Source organism: Aplysia californica, unplaced genomic scaffold, assembly GCF_000002075.1.
Source record: "Aplysia californica isolate F4 #8 unplaced genomic scaffold, AplCal3.0 scaffold01935, whole genome shotgun sequence".
NCBI classification, from domain to species: Eukaryota; Metazoa; Mollusca; class Gastropoda; order Aplysiida; family Aplysiidae; genus Aplysia; species Aplysia californica.
This window is the reverse complement of record NW_004799205.1, coordinates 1-1509: the sequence shown is the minus strand read 5'-3', so window position 1 is coordinate 1509 and position 1509 is coordinate 1. Positions and strand designations below refer to the sequence as shown.

Below are 1509 nucleotides of genomic sequence, written 5' to 3'. Positions count from 1 at the left end.
TACAACAGCAGCAACAGCAACAACAGCGGCGGCCGCGTCAACCAAGTCGACCACTACCACCACCAAGAAGAGTACCGCTAAGGCTGGCGCCAAGAGCACCACAACCACCACCACGACAAAGACGACGCGGGAGACGAAAACGGCCAACGGCCGGGCTGCCAGTGCCAAGAAGACAGAGTCTGTGACCTCTACCACCACCAAATCGACGACCAGGAAGCCCACAGACTCCTCCCGCCCCGCCTCGGCGAGAACAGCCGCGGCCAAATCGGCCTCTTCCCCAACCAAGCCAACAAGCTCCGCCCCCTCGTCAGCCGCCCCCTCCAAGCCACTCCCCTCCTACGCCCAGCCAATCACGCCGAGGAAGCCACGCGAGCCCAAGTTGAAGTCTCCAGACGAGAAGCCCGCAGCGAAGAAGCCAGCCACTCCTCGCTCCGCCTCTTCGAGCACCCCACGCCCCGCCTCCTCCACCACGCCCCGCCCCGCCTCCTCCACAACGCCCCGCCCCGCCAGCTCGACCACGCCTCGCACGTCCCGCCCTGCCAGCGCTACCACGGCGAGCAGCACCACAAAGTCCAGCACCCGGATGACCACCACCACCACCACTACCAGAACTGCCACAAAGACCAGCACCACCCCTACGTCCAGACCCAAGTCATCGCCCACTAAACTTTCAAATGGTGAGTACTGATTACCTTTTTTGAGTTGTTGGTTCTTTTAACACCTTCATCAACACAAAATAGACCTTAAGAAGGCCAGGCCAGGGCCGACCTCAGCTGATTTTAAAAGATAATGAGGGTTTTTTTTAAAGCTCTTACTATTTAGATCATCTAGGAGGCGAACTTCAACCCTGCCTATCAGTGCCAACCCTGACTGAGAAGGATGCAACATCCCAGCATGCTCACAGAAAGACCGTGACACTCGCTAAAAAAAATCTCCCTATTCGGGAATAGAACCTAGGCCCCCTGCGTGCGATAATGAAGCCTAATCCTTGCACCACAAACGCCTTTTTAATAATGGTGTTGACTTGCCAGGGGTTGCTCTTGATTTTCTTTGCATGATTGAAGGTTTTAGTCATTTGCAACGCGGCAAACCGAGGCACGCCGCTGGTTCATTTAGTATTATGCTTAACTACGGAGCAGATGGTCTTGGTTCAAATCTCCCACTATGCCTTCATGAACATGGGTCGTTTTATGCTTTATGCGTTTTTCAAGGTTCTTAACACATTTGGTCGGAAAAATAACCATATTAGTGTGTGCTGAAAGGGGCGTCAAACTCAAACTTCAAGGGTCGTTCTTTTCCTCCTCTTTTTGATATTCTTTGCTTGATGTTAAGCGTTAGCCATTTGCTAACGTGGGGTAATTGTAATGTACAGGCTCTTCGCCATTGTAACAAGAAGATGCCAGAGTTCGAGTTCTGTGAGTGGGAGCATTCATTTCACCAAAAAGCTCAGTCTTTCTGCTGGGATGCTACATCCCATTCAGCCTGAGAAAGAGAGAGAGATAGAGAGAG

The 1509-nt window shown here is 52.8% G+C and overlaps 1 protein-coding gene across 1 annotated transcript in view; it reads left to right on the top strand.

The window, feature by feature from the left end:
• Window positions 1–677, top strand: part of LOC106010967 (serine-rich adhesin for platelets) — a gene marked incomplete at both ends in the record, with an annotated part of 4419 nt that extends 3742 nt beyond the window's left edge. The window contains 1 exon segment of the mRNA XM_013091043.2: window positions 1–677. Coding sequence (XP_012946497.2) covers window positions 1–677 — 677 coding nt within the window.
• Between the last annotated feature and the right edge of the window lie 832 nt (window positions 678–1509).